The sequence below is a fragment of the Numenius arquata genome, chromosome Z (assembly GCF_964106895.1).
Source record: "Numenius arquata chromosome Z, bNumArq3.hap1.1, whole genome shotgun sequence".
Classification (NCBI taxonomy): Eukaryota; Metazoa; Chordata; class Aves; order Charadriiformes; family Scolopacidae; genus Numenius; species Numenius arquata.
In genome coordinates, this window is record NC_133616.1 from 67987404 (window position 1) to 68008484 (window position 21081).

The window sequence follows — 21081 nt, forward strand, 5'->3', positions numbered from 1 at the left end:
TACCATGTTAAGTAATACATACCTGTTCTTCCATTCTTGAGAGGCTGGTCTTTAGTACTTCTGAAAATAAAAAGAGAACTTAGGATTCTTCAATAAACTTGTAAAATGACAAACTGTGATAAAGAATCATTGTCATCAAAACACTCGCGCAATGACTTTTCAAGCATGACACGCAAACGCCTTATATATTGTTTCCTCTGTTAATAAAGAAGTAGAAATAGAAGTATTCAGTAGTGATTTAATTTGGATGCAGGTCTAGTTAGTAATCCTATGTATGTGTCAGAGCTAATGTGAATATGAAAATTACATGAAAATAGGTGCCAAGAAAGCACACGAAGACTGCAGAGTAGTTTATGTGAAAGTGTTCTAAGCTGTAATTGGCTGAAATTCTTCTTGTTCGGTAAGGCCTACTAAAAATCAAAACAATTTCCATTATTGGGAAGGACAATATAACAAGCAGAAAAGGTTTACCTTCTTTTGTGTTGAGATTTCTGATTAGGGGTAGACAAAGAACTGCAGAAGATCGATTCTAGCTTGCCTGCTTTTGCCTGTGGCTTTCCTTCTTCCATGATCAAACGTTGCACTGTCCCAGGCACTGTGTTCTTTTCTTTCTTCACTATGTTTTTCTGAAGTCTATCCTTTTCTTTTGCTGAAGGAAGACTAGTAACTGCTGCTATCTTTTTCTTTCTTTTCACTTTGCCAATGAAGAAATCATCATTGCTGTCACTGTCAGAATCTGATGACTGGTTATAAAACCTCTCTTCGGTACTATCATCAAAGTACTCCTCTTCATTAGGATGTTCCTGGTCATTATCATCATTAATTATTTTTTTAATGGCATTTAATTTGTTCATGCTCATATTTTCTTTCCTTTTTTGATAGCCAAGTTTCTTCTCTATTTTATTCTGAGTGACTGCTTGCATTTCTACTGCCTGAAATGAAGATTCTTCTGGAGTATATGCTCTCTCCACTTCCACAGTTTTCTGCTCAGCTTCACTCTCACAAAGTTCTTCAGCCACCCTGTCAGTTCCTCTTTTCATACTAATTTTTGTTTTGTGTCCTTGCTGTTTTTGAGCTAGTTTAAGAGCTTGGTCATCCAAATTGCTATTGCAATGTTGCGCTGATTTAGGCTGTTCTTCTGATTTAGGCTTTTTTGAAGGAGTGGGTTTGGCTGGGTTCTTTCTTTCGTCCTTAAAAGCTTTTACAGCAGCTATATAAGGGGCAGAAGAAAGACCTTTTGTTGCAGCTTGCAGCTACACGTGAGTTTACTAAGTTATTTACTGTAATAAAATGATTTTGCAAGTTAAATATGTTGTATTGGGTAAGCATATTTTGGATGTCCTTACCAATCATTTACCAAACACAGAGGGCAAAAAATACCTTAGAGTATAGCATCAACAAAAGTGAGGAAAAGAACTTGAAATTATTACCACCTGAATACACTGTTAAACTCAGGTTTAATTGAGAACTTCTCTTTCAGCAAATAATCTGCAGCTGATAATCATGTTCATTTAGGGCACTACTTTGCGCGTAAAAACTGCAAACAAATAGTAAATTGCTCAGATACAATTAAATGGGTATTTGACATGTTCTTGTTATTAACAAAGTAATTTTGTGACATTATTACTAGGACTTGACCCTTTTTAACATCAATTTTAGTTGGAAAATTTGAGTTTAAGGAAAACAGGAGATAACCTAAAGAGTCAGGAAAGATTTCCTAAGTATTCTGGGGTCAGTTTCCAGAGAAGTTTAAGGGAGTCATTTGCAAAACCTTTTAGTTGCCTTTGGAAACCCAGTTGTAACACTCCTTTAACCTTTGTATCTGCACGTTATTGTGCTCATTGCCAGTTCAGTCCTATTTAATTTAGAGATACTCAATTATATCCCTTTGATTTTTAGAGTTCCCATTATAAGCCCTGTTTGTCCCACACTCTATATCTCAAACGTCACATAGCATGCTGTCATGTATAAGCCCATTTCAAACAATATAAATGACTACAAGCTTATGACATTTGGTTAACTGCAGCTAGTTAAGGTAATTACAGGAGCTTTTTGTTGGTTTGTTGGTTTTTTTTATGTAACTTTTCTTTTTATACTGGTTGTTCATGTCAGGACTACACAGGAACAGGGTAATGCATCAGTAAGCTACTGAAGTCATAAACAAGATAATATAATATTTCATACCTTTAAGTTCAACAAATCTGGGTTTCAAGATGGGATGTGTTGCAAGTCTTGCAATGGCTCGCTCAGTTGCAGTACAATTTGGCTATACAACATAAATTCAAAGGCATGAATACAACAGTGAATACTTATACAGGTCTGTATCAGTTATGCTACAATGCATAATGTGATTCTGGATATTAATTGAACAAGAGGAAAAGCATTTGTGACACTATAATATTTGAATATTTCTTATTTTTTCTGTATTATCATCATTCTAAATGAGGAAAAATCTGTCTGCCCAAACATTGACAGAAATGTAATAGACGTAAATCTGCTATTTCTCAGGTGTTGAATAGGGATAACATGATTTTTATTTTAAAAGACTACCAGACATGCCTTTCAGAGCTAACCCACTGATTTCACATTGACTATTTCTTACACATGCAAAGCAAATGCATGAACGCCCTGAGGGAAGAACATCATATTGGTAGAAAGAATTCTGCATAAAGGAATACAGCAGCTTGCAAGAAGTAAGGATGCCATAAAAGTAGGCAAAATGACATAGCAGGTATTGAAGGAATATACATTAAATGTGGTCGAAAAGCAAGGTATAACTTGATCTTAAAGACAAACAGCCTTGGATTTGATGTGGTAGAACACTGGAACTCTGTAGACTGATTCAAAGAACAAACATGGTCTTCATGCTTTAATTTGAAGAAAAAGGAGAAAATTAGGAATTGCTTCCATTTCTGACTTCCCCTTTTATATATCAGAAGTCACAGAAATGACACATTGTAAAAGCTATCTCATTTTCAGGTTCTTGTCATCACTCTGCTTGAATAAAAATTGAGAAGTATCTAAGACTTTTCCAAAGACAGCTTTGCCTTTTTTTTTTTTTTTTTTTTTTGAGAGGGAAAGGGGGTGTAACAGGCCTGTAAAACACAAATTTAGCAGGAAGGTTTCTTAAAGCTTGCAGTGGAATTCTTTGTGAGAAAGGAGAAAAGACACACTTTCCTCCTAGTGGTACTGGCAACAGATAAATCTTTAAACTGTTGCTACATGTGATTTGATTTACATGCTAGAGGAGGTACTACAGCAGAAGCCACCTGAGCCAACAGATGATGAGCCCCGTAATGAACTGGCCATGTGCCCTGCGACCCAACCTGAGCTTTTGGTGCCCAACAACTCAAGACAACACAATGCCTCTCCTGTCCTGAGAGACCACCACAATAGATGGAGCTCAACAGATGTCCTGGCTCCGCCCTGGGATGGGGATAACTTTCTCCATAGCAGCCAAGATGGTGCTGTGCTTTGGAGTTGTGTCTAAGATATTTTCAAGTTGGTAACACACCAATGTCTTAGTTATTGCTGAGCAGTGCTTGCACAGCATCAAGGCCTTCTCTGTTTCTCACTCTGCCCTCCCAACAAGCAGGCAAGAGGGTGGGAAGGAAACACAGCTGGGACAGCTGATCCAAATTGACCAAAAGGATATTCCATTCCATATCAAGTCGTGCTCAGCAATAAAAGCTCAAGTAAAGGAAAAGGAAGGGGGGGGGGGGGGTCGGGGGGTGTTGTCTGTGGTTATGACATTTGTCTTCTAAAGTAATCGGTATGTGAAATGAAACCTTGCTTTCCAGGATGTGGCTAAACATCTGCCTGCCAATGGGAAGTAGAGAATAAATTCCTTACTCTCCTTTGGTTGCACACACAGCTTTTCTTCACTTATTGAACTGTCTTTATCTCAAACCACAAATTTTTCTCACTTTTGCTCTTCTGATGCTATCCCCATCCTGTGGGGGTAGGGTGAGTGAGCAGCTGCTGGGTGCTTAGTTGCTGGCTGGCATCAAACCGTGACACAAACACTACCTAATACATCAGCAATGCATGTTTAAAATATCTGGTTTGCTTGACATAAAAGTGCTTAGTGAGGAATCTTCCTTGTTCATATGCACATTTTCTTCCAGCAGAACTATGCCACTTAGTATAAACAGTTATGTATTCAATCCATAAAGATAGACAGACACTTCATGCCCACTGCTAGTGCAGAAGAGGTACTTAACAGTGCTTTGGTCTGAAGGAACTAGAGCAGAAGAAAACACTACAGCTACAGCAGAGCCAATAGTTCTAAAAGCAGAAACATTTAATTGGTTTGCAAAACGTAAATCTTGTTCCTCAACCAATGCAAAGCAAATCCCATTTGTATTTCTTTTGCCATAGTTCTAGAGTTTACAAAACATACTCTAGGTATGTCTGCTTGTATTTCATGTTTGAGGTGTAGAGCATCTGGGAATTCTAGTACCTTCCTTTGTCCTCATGTCTCTGCTATTACAACTTTACTTCTTCAGGTCAAGAAAAACTGGAAAAATGTTTTCCTTGCAGACTGTCTACAGAAGTATGAACACTGGCCGAAGGAGACCGGTCAAAAGATGAGTCCACTTCCAAAGGCCACAGACTGGCTTGCTTTCAGGCTAGCCTAGCTCTGAGAACTTGAAATCTGAATTTTGATCTCCATGTGACAGTGTTGCATGCTGCCACCAGATTCCTGGGACAGCAAGCTCACATTTCTGAAGATCAAATGCTATTTTCTTTGGAGATTTTTCTATAGCTGGAAAATCTATTTCTGAACTTAATTAATACACTTTTTCCCTCAGCTACTTCCTGTGGGTTTTGAAAGAATATACCATGAAGTTCAGAAAGCAGCAGCAGCTTCTGTGCAACATCTGGTGTCCTTTAATTCAAATATTTATAGAAAGGGTTTAAGTATATACATGCCAATCCATATGGAATAACCACATTTTTTCCTTATAGCAAAATACTTCACAAACACTACTCACACTGATAGATAGTAGCCAACAAACATAGAATATGACATTCACATTCTTGAAAATTTCTCATTTTTCTGTTTTTTTGGCACATCCAATGCTCGATTTATTTTTCCTCAAGTGTTTTCCAGTATATAAAACCCTGGCAGAAAGTAAAACTTACCAGAAAAATGTCAACTGTATTTACAGCAAGAACACCCTTTCCCCCTCCTCCTGCCCTCTGTATGTTTAATTATGCAGATACTGGAATTGTACACATTTATTCTCACATGTTCCTGCTACTTCTTGCATTATTACATACTACTCATTTTTTCATGCAAGAATGTCCTAATACTCTCCATAGGAACATTCTCTCTCATTCCATGTGCAACTGAGGCACTGCAGAACGAACAAAGCAACTGAGCACTGTATAGTCACACTTTTCAGTGAGAAGTTGTAAGCAAGGTACAGAACCACCTGAAAGTCACGTCTCCTCAAACTTTTTATCTTGGTAAGTGATGCATTATTTCTGTATATAGTATTAAAGATGTCTATCTATCATCACTGACATGTTTCACTAAATTCCATGTGGACATTTAACTGCATTAACTGCACTGATCTCTATGTTTTCAGATGTCTTAAATTGAAAAGAAACCCAAACTGCAGAAACAAGCATTCCTCAGCCTGAATGGTAGATGTGCATACAGATGCACAAACCTCAAAACATAACTTGTCAGTTATAGCATAATAAAACAGCAGTTGTATAACTTACACATGTGCAACCACCCATGCATACCCCACATAAGGGAAACAAACTTTGTACAATGTGGGAGTAATTGGAAAGAGAATGGACATTACAACCTTGTTAGGATAAAAACAGGTTCACAATGCAAGTTTTGAGATGTGATGAAATTGGGCTCAGAAGAAGTATGGAATGGCTCTGAGAGCTGGCAGCACTGGGTAAAAAAAACCATCAGGCAAAAGTTTTGCAGGTAGTACCTGCTTCATACAATGCAGATAATAAAGCAGAGGAGACACTGAGTGTCTCAGGGCCTTGGGACAGATGTGATTGCAGGAGCTGAAAGGGATACCTTGATAGCCTGCTTGAGACAGTGGAGTTTCAGTAAGAATTAAAGGGCAGAAATTTGGGATTAACTCAGGAACATGGAACGGAGACTTCTGACCATCACTTCATTCTTATTACTCTTCTTGTTGAAGTCTACTTCTGTTTGTACCCTCTCTGCTATAATTATCAATAATAGGAAAGAAAGAGGTCATACTTCCATTCTTCAATTGCCTTTTGTACGAAAGGGGATTACCTTGCTACAGGTCTCACCAGAAACAAGGCTGCTACCAGAAGAATATACTACTACAAAGACTATTATTAAAATTTCAACTGGGACAAAGGACAGTGCTACCAAACTGGTAATGCTTGGTGGCCCTGCATCTGTCACTTTAGATTATCTCTCAGTTATTTAAAATAATGGCATTCAAATGGAGACAGTCAGAAACCCCCCTGACAAGTATACAGTACGTGGCAAAAGCTATGACACAAAAAAGTAACCCTGAAGCGTGTCATACTCAAGTTTCTAAACTAACTGGAAGTGTAATTTAATGTCGAGTGTAACAACAGCCCAGTTTTAAGTAAAAAAAATGGCAGAGATAATGCTAACCAGGGTAAGCATAAAAAAAAAAATCAAAAATTCCCAATTCTGGGCCAAAACAAGATGTCATTGCAATACCCTTTGTAGCAGCTTAGGAGGAGAGCTGTCTCTCTACTAAAAAAAATCCAAACCCAGAAAACCTGTTAATTCACACGTTCTTCCCAGAGCTCTAACTAGTTACAGCTGTCCTTCATAAAACCAGATGTAGTTAATGTGGAGTCACAGGGTGGCTGAAGGTGCCAGATCATGGCTGCTACCCAAGTCCATCCCATGACCTCATACTGCTTTGGAATATGACCCTTGAGAAAAGTTACTTTCTGACTGTGAAATGCTGCTAGTTCTCCCTCTTCCTTCACGTCTGGCAAGACATATAATATATGATTTGTGGCCATCAGACATGGTGAAGATTTCAGTATGAGAGGCAGTTGGTTATTGATACCACTCGTGGCAGCACTGCTGTCTCTCAGTTCCTGACAGCATGAGATTGTTTGTTGACTGTGGTGCACTGACCACGGCTGGACATAAGGTGGGCACCAAAGCCATATTATCACTCCCGTTTCTCAGCTGGATAGAGGCACTCTGCCGGTCCTTCCTCCTCACACTCTTCTGCTGCTCCAGTGCAGGGTCCCTCCCACAGGAGACACTCCTCCACAAGCTTCTCCAGTGTGAGTCCTTTCAACAGGCTGCACTTCTTCAGTAACTGCTCCAGCATGGGTCCTCCATGGGGTCACAAGTCCTGCCAGCAAGCCTGCTCAAGCATGGGCTCCTCTCTCCATGGGTCCACAGGTCCTTCCACATGCCTGCTCCAGTGCAAGCTTTCCATGGGGTCACAGCCTCCTTCAGGCACCCACCTGACCCCATGGGGTCCTCCACAGGCTGTAGGTGGATATCTGTTCTATCATTAACCTCCATGGGCCGCAGGGGACGGCCTGCCTCACCATGGTCTTCATCATGGGTTGCAGGGGAATCTCTGCTCCAGCGCCTGGAGCACCTCCTCCCCCGCCTTTTTCACTGACCTTGGTGTCTGCAGAGTTGTTTCTCTTACATATTTTCATTCCTCTCTCCACCTGTAATTGTGCTTTTTTTTTCCTTCTTAAATATGTTCTGATAGAGGTGCTATCGCTGTCCCTAAAGGGCTGAGCCTTGGCCAGTGGCAGGTCCGTCTTGGAGCCGGCTGGCATTGGCTCTAGTGGACAAAGGGAAAAGCTTCTAGCAGCTTCTCACAGAAACCACCCTGTAGCCTCCCCCAGCTATCAAAACCTGACCATGCAAACCCAATGCACTCGCCTTCATAGTAAGAGGATGGATCAACTAGGGAATGCAGTAAACAGGTCTCTGTTGGATTTGGCAAGAGTTTAAAAGACAGTGGTTCTCCCAAGTACAGAAATAACACAGTATTCAAAGGAGAGAAACATCAGCACTAAATGCTTCAGACTCCGCACTGAAAATGGATAGCCAAAATCTGTCAGATTTATAATCAGCTTTTACTCAGCTTTTAATACTCAAGCTTTCCTAATTTTCCATGTAACATCAAAGTGATGGTACAAGTGTTATGAAGAAGCAGCTATACAACCTTAACAGCAAGACAGGTGAAAAGTTCTTACAACAACTAGTTCCTTACGGATCTCAGGAAATCATGGAGGTTTCAATAGATTATTTTTTTTTCTTGGACTGTATACAATTTTTAAAATACTCATGAAAAATTTCCAATTGAAGCTAAAATGTATGTCCTAACAGATCTAAAGCCTTTGCAAAAAAAAAAAAACCTCAGCAGGATAATGTCTTGTTATAGAACAACATAAGAAAAACTGAACAATTTCTTACAGAACATCAAGATACCCAAGTAAACCTGAGGCCCCCTTGCCTTCTTGTTTATTATTTTTTTCAAGGCTTGCCACAGTTTATATTGGTTTACATTGTTTTCTGTTATGGTAATTCAATCATGAAACTATTTTGATATTTACTTTATTTATCTTGCAAGCATTACAGAAGTTGAAGACCCACGGCAACAGGGGTACTCTGGACAATCTTTCAACTCATCTGCACAACTGCACACAACAGAAACTGAAGGTCTGGAGAACCTAGTCGACCTTACATTGATAGCAGTAGCACTACTACAATGATGACTGTCAACTCATCATTGACTTTGGCAGACCCTTGAATCCAGCATCAGGAAGAAGAATGAGATTCTTCTAAACACTATCAAGATGTTTACACTGCTCTAGTTTCATTTGTAGGTCTGGACCAAAGCTGTTCTTTTCCCCATAATTTGTTCACTTAGATCTACTTTCACTCCTACATCCGGTTCATCTTGCCTTTCATCAAAAAGGAGTAAAATATATAAGCTTGTTTCTATCATTGTCTCCTCTTCTTTTAAAATAAGAGTTTCAAAATAGGCCATAAATTCAAACAAAAATAGATTTCTTGCTGTTGGATGCTGCATGCATGATAAAAAATACGTACTATCCAAGTATTTGAAAAAGTCTGAAGGCCCTTTAAGAAGCCCAGCACTTTACAAGTGTTACAAGACCGTATTTAAATGGAGTGTAAAAGAGTCAATAGAGTTTCTCTAGATGAACCTGTCAGAACTAACTTAGCCAGTCACACAAGTGTGTGTGGGAAATGGTCAAAGAGAAATGGAGTGTTTCATCCCAAACTACCACAGAGATCTACAAGAGAGCTTGGCATAAACTCCAGACCTGTCCAAGTACAAATTATGTACTTAATATTCTACTAATTTTTTCCTTCTTCTCTTCAGGCATAAAGTAATTCCTACGATTGTTTCAATAAAGAAAAATATTTTTTTGCTCTGGCAAAAAAATCCTGAATAAAGCAGGCATGGATTCTTAATTAGGTCCTAATAGACAACAAGGTCAACTCTAGGTGTAAGCTGAAAATGCAGGATTGTGGGAAAACTGAAATGCTGCCAACTCTTCTTCACTTCCTCCAGAGCTAGTAAGAATATGTGTCTATAATCCTCTCGGTTTGGCATCCCACACAAAAAATGCACACATTTTTGAAAAAAAAAAACCAACATTAACTTCTTACGGTTATGAAAGAGGATGTAAGGCGAGCACCGTGCATTTCATATATTTATACATTCAAACAGGCACTATATCACTATAAAATATACGTGTCTTGCCAAACTGAATAAAAAAAAAAATGGCACACAGTGAAACAGATGCCATTAAAAAGAAAAAAACCCAAACCCCTCCACAAAAAACCCAACCAAACCCCACGCCAATCCAAATCATGCAAAAGACAAGCATATTGAGAAAGTAAAATGGAAAGCAAGATATGATGAAATGGAAGCCCTGAAGCAAAAAATGTACTTCAGGGAAAACAGAAACAAAATGCGTTGCAGATTAACAGGCAGTAGCTTTGAATAATACAACGAGAAACATCTTTGCCACAAAATTCACATAAACTTCTTCAGAGAACATAATGAAATTTGGAGGAAAGGTCATATATAAACTAGTCTGACAACCACTATATATCAGGATCTGAAACCACAACTGACTTTTGCAGAAAAGTTGAGAGATTATAAGAGTTAAGTTGAGAGATCGTAAGTGGCGATCTAGAATCAGGGTCTGGAGACTCAAAATAGGCAGTTGTTTATTAACTCTGAACAGTGAATTAAGGTGGCCAATCTCAAAACGGAAGTCAGAACAATCACTGTTTGGGAAAACAAAATTCAAAAAATTGATTACTTATACTTATTTGTTATAGAAAAGAGAGCAGAAACATTAAGTAGACCAACAATACTCAGGCAGTTCTGCAAGCTGAGCAGGAAACAGAATTGTCTGAGATCACTACGACCTGAATGCATTTGAGCTCCCAAGATCCAGCTGTGCATCACAGGCATGTCCAAAGGCTGAGTAAAAGCAGATGGTAGCAAATAAATTGGCGAGATACAGAGATGAGCACCACATTATTAAAACTATTTAATGGAACTAAGAAGTTCATGGGATTCTGCCTTGGACAAACCTGAGAAGTTTCAGAATTAAGATATCCAGCAGCCTCCTTAGGGAGTCGATTTGGTGACAAAACTCTGTACCAAACTTTCAGGGATGTAATCATGAGACATCCTTACAATATTTCACTGCAAAACAGATGTTCAAGCCTCAAATTATCACTTGTCAGATGCAGCCCAATGCAGTACCGTATGTATAAGCACATATGAAAGACAGTTTATAACAGAGAAAGTAGACAAAGTTCAGATCTTCAAATTTAAAACAGATGCAAAACTTCAAAACTAGCTAATATTTGAAAAGCAAGCTTCAATTCAATCAGGTATATTTCAGATAATTTATAATGTAAAGGTGAATGATTTATCCCTGCCAACAAACCCTGTCTTCCTCAGACCTTCACATTTACAAGCATTACCACCAGGGAATACACCTATATGTAACTAGAGTATTGTCAGGTCAATGTCTTCAGATAGGAGGAGAGATGTATTTACGTTCAGAGCACTGCTGAAGGAACTAAATATGAGAGCCAGGGATTTGGAGGCACAGATGACTTAAGACTTCACAAACGCTGCACACACTAACCAGGGGTAGGCCATGTTCTAATATGTTATTCAAAACAAGACAGAATTTCTTGGCATACCACATTGCAATTTTTGTGCACAATTGAAAACAGATTTCTTTTAATCTATATGTTTTTCAGCCACTTTCTGAAAAAGACAATGGAAATACAAATTCTGTTCACTGAAAAACTATTAAAATATTTGAGATAAACATACCAGTTCTTTGGCACCAAAATGTAGATTTTCCATCATTAAGTCTATTGAGGGAGTATATGCATTTAAAACTTAGTCTAATGATAAACACATGTCAGATATATATGGAAGCCCTGATATTACTTGAGCATATCAGCAGATGATGGATGTAAAATAAATGGAAATCCTGGATGTTTACATTTTATAGCAGGCATTTCACCAGATGGCACACACAACTATCACCTTTATGCTTAGAGGCTCTCAGGCATCTTCTAGAGCATTGCATTATTATTACTGACCTCTGGCATACAGAATTTTCCTGACGTGTAGTCACTCAACCATTTCAATCATCATGCAGTTATTTGTATACCAAAACCAAGAAAAACTAGACCATCAGCCTTTAAATGAAAGTGTAACAGCATTAAACTAAGTGACTAGTTAACTTCACATTTCCCATACTTTCTCTTACCTAGTAATCTTGCCTCAGATGGGCAATATGCTGTAAACTTATGCTCTCATTTTACCATACTGTAACTTTTTAATGTAGCCACACTAGGAGCTGCATTCACTGACATCCCAATAGATGAGATTTTTCTTTAAACAGAATTCCAATAATTCAAGAACATCTAATTTTTCTCCTTCAGTTAAATTTTAAAAAGTTCAAGCAATAGTGCCTCCAGCACTTTTCATCTAATTTTCCAGTGTTAACAGATTGATGGGCTTCATATTGAGCTGAAAGAGCCCTCCTAATTCCCTAACTTTTTTTTTTAGCTTTTATTTTTATAAATATCAATTTCTTAATTCTGAGTTGCAGCACTTTAAGAACTGATCTGGATAGGAAAGGGTGAAAGAAACCGGAATGGTTTTGTACTTTATTTTTATATGATACAGAATGAAAAACTGACAGAGTTTCATTTATAAAAATAAAAAGAGCAAAAGACAGCAGCAGCTGTTTTTCATTTTTAGAAATATCAGGAATGTCAGATTTTATTGGGTTTTTTTGTGTTTTGTAATGCAACTGAGTCACACTACAAAGTGTACATACAGAAAGAGCTTTTCCAGTTATTAATGTGTGAGTAGCTGTCAGTCTTTAACATAAGATATTACATTGTTTATGTAAGATTAAAGACATCTTAACACGTAAAGTTCTCTAAGCAACCAAAATAATGAAAGATTCCAACTCACGTATGTTCTACCTTACATTCTCTCTTCTCGCACTAATCTTCTGTGCCAACTTTATGGTGCTTCTCAAAAGAAGATCAAGAGGTAATGAACTATGGTCACCTCTCCCTCAGTGCTATGCTGATCTTGGTTCCTCACACAAAAAAACTCCTGTTAGAAGTTAATGCTTTGAAAACCACCTCCAGTAAACTTGGTTGAAATTGCTCAATGGGTATCAACACTCAGAGGATTAGCAGATTGGTAGATGGCAAGACAGGGAAAACTTTTTACTTTCTCATTTGGTTGAGCATATCCTTCTCCCTGCCCCTTCATGTGGATCAACTTTATAATTACTTTCCCAATGGATACATAGAGGATGCAATTCAAAGATTCTCTCTTTAGTACCCAAATGAATTAAGGGTAACTGAAAACTCTCACTATTAATATCAGTCCTACATTTGTAGCTTCTCTAACCTGATTTAACATTTTCTGTTCACCATCATCACTCCGACTAGAGGCTGTAGCTCATTACTACTACTGAACTTTTATGACAGTTGGAACTTCCGTTCAAGAGACTTAGTGCTTCACTTTTCCTGCAATACATTCATGCTGTTAGACTTAAAATACAGTGCTTCGCAACACAGCACCACTCTCATGCACATACATCCTAGACCATTATCCCTGGAAAGATTGTACCTCTCACTAATTATCTTAAAGACCTGGTGGAAGGATGGTATTTACTGTATCTGTGATGAAGTTGTATGTCAGGTAGTCTAGTTTCCCCTGTTAATTTTTTCATTACAAGGATTGGTATGGAAGCACTCATAATTTACATCCTTGCTTTGTAGCTTAGTATTGGAGGTACCAATCAACTGGCACTGTAGGCAGCCTGATTTACCTTCCTTATTTATTGGATCAAGCTGTTCCCTCCTTGGCCTTTAAGAGATATCCTGAAAAGTAGCCACATGCCCCGTGATGGTCTTGTCTTTGTGAATCAGATGTTCCTTCATCAATATAATCATCTGTTTGCTTTTAGTTTAAGTATTCCTTTACAATTTTCAGTGCCAGCAGCCTGGCACAATTTTGATCACTATGCATCTCATCTTTCCTGTCCAGCTTCCTCCTGCTCCAAAGGCTACCCAAACACCTAAATCTCTCCCCTTTCTATACCCTACTCTCATCCATGCATTAAGATTCTGGACCTCTGCCTGCCTCTTAGGCATTGCATGCAAGTCTGAACAATACTTTGGAGAAGGATACCAAGGAGATTCTGGACATCAGTAACTTGGCTTTGTTTATTTAAAAAAAAAAAAAAAAAGCCAAACCATCCATCATATCTTGAGAACCTCTTGTTATGCTACTTTCAATTTTTTTTTCTCCATTTCCTTCAAGGAAAGCATAGAAACAAGACTACTACTAACATTTTCCTCTACTGTTCCTGTGACAGCTCATATCCAGTAAGATATTTATACACATCACTTAAATAGTCATGAAAGACAAGAAACTCTCAACTTCCCTTCCTATTTTAAATGACTGCTGTGATATAAATCTTTCTGGATCTGAAAAAATACATCCAGGTGCATGTGAAACACCATGCATCACAACATCACTACCACAGGCATACCTGAGCTTAAAAACACTGCTCTTCCCTATTCTCCTTTTTGTCCATTTATGCTCTTGCAAGTGTGTTACTGTGTCTGAATTACCTAGATGATCCAGGCCAAATATCACTTACAAACATATGAATTAACTCCCTCTGAGCTTTACTGAAAACAATATGCCTGCCCACATGCTGGTCTGACACACCAAATAAGTGAAATGAGCATAGTAAAATAAAAAGCAATCACACCACTTTTGAGATTGAGCCTTGTCCAAAGACAGGAATACACTTTAATGATCTTGAACAGTTCAGCTAGGCAAAAAAATTAGGTAATAGAGCTTCATAGGAATGCAAATGAGTGGTAGAAAGATCCCTGGACTAGTAATTTAAGATTTGACAGGAGACAGCCTTTTGTGTCAGAGATAAACGTAGTATCTCTGTGAAAAACTGCCAAAGTTACTAGCTGTTTATTTCAATACTGAACTTTAGAAAGATTCTTTCCAGAATGGAAAAAATCCAAGCTGTAATTACACTGAGATCACTGCAACTGCTACTCTGCTGTTGAAGATGATGGTTACCGTGGTCTAGTCTATCTCCTTGCTCTCAAATGGTGACCTTACTGAGGCACATGTGTGGGAGCCTAGCACGAATGCAAAGGGGCTGATGGAGAAGAGATCTACAAATTGGTCCAGATAAAGTAAGGGAAAGAGTGTGGGAGGGAAAGGAGTAGCTAACCAAAGGTGGGAGGGCAGCAGACAGAACATAACATAGACAGGAGCCTGAAGTCTCCCATTGGAAGCATAGGAAGGGATTGATACTGGCTAGGCTAGCAGACAGATGGGCAATTGGGTGGAGAAGTAGGTGGGAGAAGAGTGGAGAAAGATTTGTCAAAAATTGACAGGCTTAGTCTTATACTGACATAAAACTTCAGTTGCAGCCATAGCAATGGGATTCTAGGCTCTAAAATATAGAGTGTGTGTAAAACACACGCTAAACAGCTTGCAGTTCAAGTGATCAAATTTGGAAGATGAGGAACCTTCAGGAAAAGAAAACAAAAAGCAATCAGTCACACAGAGAAAGTATTTACGCCTGAATGTGATATTCATCACTGAATGCAAAATTCTTCACTTCATCAGTAGTCTTAGGAAGACCACAGACATTCCTGTGTAACATTAACATCTGGTGTTTGACATGGAAAATTCTCAGAAAACAGTGGCTTCATACATTCAGCGTAACTTCCATTCAAACAGAGTCAAAATACTCAGGACAAAAAGAATTCAACTCTGCAACACTGATTCCCAGCATTAAGTCAATTATTTTAGACTGTTACAGGAAATTGTGCGATTAAATCAATGCAACACATTTCCAAGACCGTAAGATGTTGACAGATCATAGAATGGTTTGGGTTGGAAGAGACCTTAAAGATCATCGAGTTCCAAGTCCCCTGTCATGGGCAGGGACACCTCCACTACAGCAGGTGGCTCAAAGCCCCATCCAGCCTTACCTTGAACACTTCCAGGGATGGGGCATCCACAATTTCAGCCTGTTCCAGTGTCTCACCACCCTCACACTAAAGAACTTCTTCCTAATATCTAATCTAAATCTCCCCTCTTTCAGTTTAAAACCACTACCCCTCATCCTATCCCCTACACTGCCTGATAAAGAGGCCCTCCCCATCAACTATTATATATCTGGTATCTGATATGCAAATGAATACCTTTATCTCCATACTAAAATAAGAAAGGAACATAACATTTTAACATGTAGGAAAATAAATGGAATATTATTTTACTCTTCTCAGCATAAACACATTATTGGAGAATAGAAACATCTTTTACCTAACAAGGCAATGCATTAATTCTGAACCTAAAGTAAGTAAAGTTGATAACATATTTCCAATAATTGATACTTAAAAAGAAGGGGTGGGGATGGAGGGTAGGAATGAGATGGAGTTTTTTTAACAGTGTGCAGGTAGGTGATCTCTAAACTATTAAATTATCACATTTTCTTCATATAATCATGGCTCTGATTGTCTATATATGATTTGTAATTTAAGAAGTGTATTAGCAACCAGAATCCAGATAAGAAATAAGAATGAAGCTTTTCATGGGTGTCTCAAAAACACCAGCCATTTGCCTCCACATTGCCAAAACCAAACCACAAAAAAGCAAAGTGCAAAGAACTAATAAGCACATTATACAAAGCTGATGGGACTATTAGATCAATATTACAGAAAAGACTTATTCATACAGTAGTCCTCTCCCTATGGTTTATGGATTGCAAACAAAATATTTTCATAAGCAAAGAATGTTAAAAATCCAGAGAAGTAATTATCTAGTTATGTGGCTATTAAAGGCACTAACAACAGAAACAGAAGTTTTATATCAATAATAACATCTATCCTAATCAGAATGTTTTTGTAGTGAGTAGAATTCTTCAGGGGGGCTTGGAGGAGGGAGAGAAGGGAGGAGGTTGTGGAAAAATCCCTCAAAACCCAAACAAAAGACAGCAACTATTCTGTGCTTGATCCAAAGCCTTTGAAGTTAATGGAAAGTCTTCAATTAAACGGCAAGAGACTTTGCATCAGGCTCTTTTTATGATGAACTAGTGTATTTCCTCAATTTAAATCCACAGAGAATACAGAGGTTTTGGTTTTATATATTCTCCACTAGAAAGTACATTTTTAAAAATAAATTAAGGCAAAGACCACAAATGTACATTTAGGATTGACAGCTAAAATAGAAACCTTTATACTTTTCAAAGTCAGAAAACACAGGTATGACTGTTCCTCCTCAGATGCAGATGTGTTTAATCAAAAATTCTGCTCATTTCAGAAACTTTAGCTTCCTTTCTTTCTCTGACATGCAGTTGAAAAGTACTAGCTGTATCAAGTTTAAAATTTCCTTAATAAATAAGTGTATTCATTAGAATAAACTATGCATTTATTGGCTGTGTAACCATGTCTTCCAACCAAAGATTACCATCTAGTGATACACACCGGGGAACCTGATGCTCCATATAATTACTTACTGACTGTTAATTAATGCCTCAAAGCTAGTAGCCTTTCATAAATTACCTTTCACAGACTGTTGGTGTGAAACGTTTTTAGTGCCAAATCCACAATGAAGAACATATAACAACACTGTGACTACCCTAGCCTTACTCTTTTTTTGGTTACTGATGAGAGAGGTTGTGGACTGATAAGCAGACTAACTTCAAGCCATCACCTACATAGTTTATAAAGAAGGTGATATGAATCTGAAAAATGCTATTTTGATAATGCGGTTTGAACACTCTTTTGAAAGGAAGAAAGGTAATACATAACCAGTCCAGTAACTTCATCTTTTTTTTTTCCTGTCTGTCCCAGGCAGAAATACCATTCTACTTCTTTCTCATGTTCTTTTTGCCCAAGGACTTCCTTAGTCCTGCACCAGAAATCCAGTGAATTCACAGAGAGTTTGAGAGGTGAAACAGGGTCTTCTCACATGTGAAGCAGTTAGTATTTCAGCTGGTTCCCCAATCTCAAATTCATTTGACTGAGGTAAAGAGCCATAGATATTAAATTCACTCACCCCTGAAATAGTCCCCAGAACTTTAACTGTAGCATAATAGCTTTTGGGTATTAAATAATTAAAATTATTTTAAACATTAACATTAAAAATATCCGGACCTGAAGCTAGACAGTACTAATGTCACCCCTCCAAAATCATGCTAAGTACAGGTGTCCTCATCAGGCAGCTCAGACTTTTAATGATGAAAATCACACTGTGCACCAGGCTGCTCACTCAAAATTCTGGCACGTCTCTCTATGGCCATGCATGAGCTGCCTGAGATCCTGTTTCTAAAGCCTTTGAATTCCTTTTAAATTCCAAACAAGACAAATTTGGTTCCTGAACATGAAGGAATCCAAAATAAGCTCACCAGGTTTTAAGCTCACCTTACATTAGCAAAAAAAAAAAATGCTTCTAAGACCTAGTAATGGCTTACATTTCTGGTCTAGAAGAAGTTTCTCAACACACTTAGAAATTGTGGCAAGCTTTTCAGCAATCTTGAGGCTCAGGGTTGTGGCACGGCCTCAACAAACTTTGAAGATCACGATATCCTCAAAATTTGCTGTGCAGAATATTCTTTGCAGACAAGCATCTGCACGATTCAAACATAGCAGGATTGGAGTAACAGGTGACTTAGTACAGGACTTAGTAGGAAAAAGTAATGCTCTTCAAGGACCACAGATTAGAGCTCAATGCAAAAAAAGGAAAACTATTCTACTAAGGTTATGTGAAGATTGTATCTTGAAGCGAAAAAGAGAGGATGTATTTATCATCTGCGAATATGTGCTGGTACTTCTGTAAGTCAGAAGCATGTGCTCAGCTCAAGCTCTGACAATAATGTATACTGGTACTCTATTCTTCACTTAAAGAAAAATACAATAGTTCTTCACAGTTTCAGTTTCAATTCTGCTCCTCCTGCCTGCCCCAAATCTGGAAGTCACTGAATTTTGAAGCACAGAGACTTTATTATTTATTAACTATTTATTATTTAGAAAAATTAAGTAGTATTTTTACTTAATGCAAAATAGCACTCCCAATCATTCCTTGTAGTAGAGAGTTCCACTGTGCTGGAGCAGAATTTTGTCAGTGTTTAAATCACGGGGTTTTTTTCTCATGTCCTATGTACCGAAGTCATATTGGAAGAAAAACTAAATGAGATGCCACAATGATTAGTTGATGTCTGTCAGCACTAGCGCAAAGGCAACAAAAACAACTGCAGTTATGATGAAGGTGTTCACAGGTGTACCAAACAGCAACAGCACTGATGACACATATAAATCCTCTAATACCAGAGAAGTATTAATATACATTATCTATCCTGTCTGCCTTAACCTATCCAACTTACCTTAAACCTACATTAGCAGTAAGTTGAAGATAACAGTTAAGACCTTTGCAAGTTCCCAAATCAGCTTCCTGCTTATGATGAACAGTATTTTTAGGACTAGCTTCCGATCTGCAACTTTGGTGTGCTGGAGCACAACACTAATGAACCAAGACTCCTGTAACATTGTTCAGGCACATATGCTGTAAGGAACACTTCAAAATGCCATCACAGCTGAAAAACATTAAACAACAGATCTGCCACATGTTTTTGTCAATGGCTGGCAAATATAGCGTACACGACTGTACGGGAAGCACACAAAAACTTAGCCAAAACCTAGAAAATACAGGTTCCGTTTTTCAACAGCTGTAACTAAGCTCCAACAATATAAAGTCTAGTTAAAGTTGCGTGGCAACATTCATTACAATTTTTACAACAGAATTTATTACCTGTTGATAGCAACGGTGCCAGCTGCAGCAATATTAAAATGGAATAAAAATACTTCAGTAGAAGTGCACAAAGAAGAACTGCTCACCTCCTGCAGCTTGTCTTACAGTAACATGGTAAGCCCTATAACATTTTTCTAAATTATAAAAGGGAGAAGTCTTGTGTCATGTCGCTCTATTGCACTCTGCAACTATTACAAATCCAATTTGCTTATTAGCAACCATCAGTATAGCAACATTCACAGGTAAATCATACGAGCTCAAGTTTGAGTACCACTTGCTAAACACTTGGCACAATTTCATTGTGCTTGTCTGAAATCTATGCAAACTCTTTTTAAATAGGAAAGTATGCTTATCTTATTCTGAAAAATACACCGGGAAACATAGTAATGGAACATAAAATCTCAGTGGGCAGAAGGAATTAAACAAATATCTTGACTACATACCCTCTATGCAAAACTAATATTCAGCATTCCACAGTGAATTAAAAGCAGATTGCTTTTTATCAATGAAAACAAACCTATTCTGAAAATGAAAACAGCCACAGGATGTTTTCCTTCTAATATTTCGAAACTCAAGTTAATGAAAAGGTAAACAGTGTGGTTTGCATTTCACGTGACCTACAGAATATTGCTAGGGGTAGAAAATAAATTATTTTTTTATTCTATGTTTAATAACTAACTTTGGGAAAAGAAGAAATAATATATTGAAAAACTAAGTTTTTTTGAAGCACAGAAGGGATGCATTCTTTAGTTGGAGATATGTTATGGTCAACCAATAGCAACCAATAAAATTACAATGGCTCAGCCACCACTTCTCAACAGTACTGTAATAATTAATTGTACATGTTCTTCTACTGCAGTGAGGTTAAAAACCCTCTGTGGGTTTAAAAAAAAGCATCAGCACCCATCCATAAACTTGATTTGAAACATGAGATCCATTCACTACAAGGTGTGAGATTAACAGACTTTCACACTGCTGAAAAACAGAACCAGCAGCAGACAGTAACAGAAATAACAAGTTCTAAAAACCAAAACAATTCCATGAAGACACCTGTATTATCTGTTTTCAAGGATTACAGTGAAATTAAAGCCTATTTTAAATATGGAAAGCATACAGTCAGCCATGACTATAAATATATAAAAGATAACAGGACAAAATAAACTAGTAAGATAATAATATTCCTTCTGTATTCTTGGCAATAAAATTGTCTTTAGAAAATAAAATTCCAACTGTAAACTTGTAAACTCCTTCAAAACAATAGCATAAATTATTCCATTTTGGGGCTCCTATATTTTATGCAACCAGCATAAGTCTGATGCATTTGAATTCTTGGCATAGAATCACCTACAGGAAGTGACAAAATGTCTTAGTATATGAATTTAGAACACATCTTCAAGGATTAAATCCCTCTCTATGTGTCCTCAAACGTCCAGAATCTCCACTTCTGCACCATTTCTAACATTACAGTAACCAGTTTCTCACTAGCTCACCTTCAGACTGGAAAATCTTTGTCAAACAAATTTAGAAGAATGCTGCTTTTTAGCTCCATGCCGGCATATCTGTGACCTTTTCCTTATTCTCTTCTAGCATTAAGAGAAGGAAAAGCAATAAGGTGCTTCCATCCAAACACTGCTCCAGACATATGAAA

General features: G+C 37.8%; 1 protein-coding gene across 1 annotated transcript in view; it reads right to left on the bottom strand.

Moving 5' to 3' along the window:
* The window catches only part of SRFBP1 (serum response factor binding protein 1), a 79811-nt gene that overhangs the window by 3453 nt on the left and 55277 nt on the right, over positions 1 to 21081 (bottom strand). Inside the window, exons 5-7 of the mRNA XM_074166320.1 lie at positions 2185 to 2266; positions 472 to 1210; positions 23 to 60 (exon numbers count right to left, since the gene is read on the bottom strand). Coding sequence (XP_074022421.1) covers positions 23 to 60; positions 472 to 1210; positions 2185 to 2266 — 859 coding nt within the window. The remainder of the gene's footprint in view (positions 1 to 22; positions 61 to 471; positions 1211 to 2184; positions 2267 to 21081) is intronic.